This window comes from Nerophis lumbriciformis, linkage group LG14, assembly GCF_033978685.3.
Source record: "Nerophis lumbriciformis linkage group LG14, RoL_Nlum_v2.1, whole genome shotgun sequence".
In the NCBI taxonomy this organism is placed as follows: Eukaryota; Metazoa; Chordata; class Actinopteri; order Syngnathiformes; family Syngnathidae; genus Nerophis; species Nerophis lumbriciformis.
In genome coordinates this window covers 9863824-9866323 of record NC_084561.2, presented here as the reverse complement: position 1 = coordinate 9866323, position 2500 = coordinate 9863824, and the positions used below count along the sequence as shown (strand labels likewise).

At 40.7% G+C, this 2500-nt stretch overlaps 1 protein-coding gene across 1 annotated transcript in view; it reads left to right on the top strand.

Moving 5' to 3' along the window:
* rhpn1 (rhophilin, Rho GTPase binding protein 1) overlaps positions 1 to 2500 on the top strand; it is a 26585-nt gene that overhangs the window by 10533 nt on the left and 13552 nt on the right. The window contains exon 8 of the mRNA XM_061976086.2: positions 1747 to 1913. Coding sequence (XP_061832070.1) covers positions 1747 to 1913 — 167 coding nt within the window. The remainder of the gene's footprint in view (positions 1 to 1746; positions 1914 to 2500) is intronic.

Sequence of the window (2500 nt, the reverse complement as noted above, 5' to 3'; positions counted from 1 at the left end):
ATCATCTGGGAGCCGCGCTGAGCGCACCTCCAAGCGCGCTCGCGCCACTCAAACTGCTGCAGGTAGCTGCGTTCTATCTTGTTTTAACATCCTGTGGCACTCTTCTGGGATCACGGCGGACGAAACTGCTCATGCTCAGGGTGTTTGTGGAGGTTCGGGGTTTTGCACAAATGTGATGCACCATGTTAGATGTCCCGGTTTTGTGACTGTCGTAGACATAAACAGCGTCGCAGCTCTTGCAAATCACGTAGCCAGCATTACTATCATCCTGATTTACAACCTCATAAAAACGAGTCCACGCTGAACTTTTCTGGCCTTTTTTCCCCCTGGTCTTTAGTATTCCCTTTTTTAGTTTGTCGCGTACCACGTTTGCTGCCGGCGTTGCCATCTCTTTTTTTTTTCTTCTTCTGTTGTGGCATGCTGCAGGTGCCTGCTCGTTTTTCGTATGTGGGTAACAACATTTAACTATGTATATATATTTCCGAATTGGTTTAACTGCCACCCGCCTGAATCTATTTAAAATCTAATTTTTTTTAATTTCAACCGCCCGACCCGACCCGCGGATAAAATCTTTTTTTCTTTTTTTTTTCAACCGCCCGACCCGCGGATAATCCGCGGACTCTGCGGTTGTGTCCGCAAACCGCGCATCTCTAATACACACACAACACATCTCATCTGCTTGTGTTGTTGTGAACGACATCATCGATAAAACATCAATGTACAAACAGGAGGACAGCAGCTGCAACTTGGGAGTCATGGCTGCGCTCTTTTATGCTACAGCCTCAAGTCCTTTCTTTGCGCGTCAAGCTGAGAACAGTCCAGCACACTTCCTGCCTTCACAATAACACATCTGGCCTGACTGCGCTAACAAAATAAAAGTTTCAAAAAAGTACCGTACACTAAAATTGTCCAGAGATGTATTGCACCAATAAATGTGAGGATTTTTGCATTAAGAAAATGTTTATAAAATGTTATTTGACACAAAAAGCACACACAACATGGTGTTAAATAAGTGTAAAACAAAAAAAATTTAATTCAACAAAAAAAAAAAAAAAAAATTGTTTTTTAAATGGCTATTGTTATTTAAATGTATTATTACTATAATTAGTTTAGTTGTTGTGGTTTATTCGTTACTCATTTATATCCATTTTATAACTAAATTTAAAGTAGAGTTTTGGTGGTGCATTAAATACAGTTTTTAAATTAATGAACACCCGTGTAATTAATTGATTACAATATCAATCAAAATAATTATTTTTGACAAAATCATCATTGTAGTTTCGTTGGAACGTGCATGTCAGGTCTGTCAACTTCAAGTGCTCAGCCAGGGTCTGTAAAGGTCCATAATGCTGGTTGCACCCCACTACATAATGATGTTAGTCATATATCATGTTATTATAATGATGTTAGTTATATATCACCTTTATTATAATGATGTTAGTCATTTATCACCTTTATTATAATGATGTTAGTCATATATCACCTTTATTATAATGATGTTAGTCATATATCATGTTTATTATAATGATGTTAGTCATATATCATGTTTATTATAATGATGTTAGTCATATATCATGTTTATTATAATGATGTTAGTCATATATCACGTTTATTATAATGATGTTAGTCATATATCATGTTTATTGCTTTATGCTTCCACATGAAGCCAAATGGTTTTAATGACACCACATCTAATATGTCATTATCAGTCATTGTGATTGGTCTTCACTACAATTTGTGTCGCAGGTACGACTCTCTGACGGGCGTTCCATCGTGCCAGCGAGCTTTAGCCTTCGAGAAAGGAAGTGTTGTGTTCAACATCGCTGCTTTGTACACACAAATCGGTGCGCGGCAAGACCGTTCCACCGTGTCAGGAATAGACCAAGCTATCCAAGCATTTCAGACAGCTGCAGGTACTCACACACACACACCATGGAATACACTGCAACACGCTTATGTCGACAGCCCTCCTATGTGGAAAACTGGCTTATGTAGACAACCCACTTAAGTCTACACCCGCTTATTTTGCAACCTACCCATGTAAACTCCTCGCCTGTGTCCACAACCCACCTATGTGGACACCTGCTTATGTTAACACCTGCTTACGTTGACAACCTGGATATTCGACAACTTGCCTGTGTGGAAAGTCACCTATGTTGACAACCTGGCTGTTGGACAACCCGCTTATGTTGACAACTCGCCTGTGTAGACAACCCAACAATGTCCAAAGCCGCTTATGTGGACAACCTGTTTACGTGGACACCCGGCGATGTCAACAACCCACCTAATGCATGTTGACACCTGCTTATGTCGACAACCTGGCTATTTAGACAACCCACCTATGTCAACACCCGCTTATGTAGACAACACGGCTGTGTATACACCCCACCTATGTTGACAACCTGGCTGTTGGACAACCCGCTTATGTTGACAACTCGCCTGTGTAGACAACCCGACAATGTCCAAAGCCGCTTATGTGGACACCTGGCGATGTCAACAA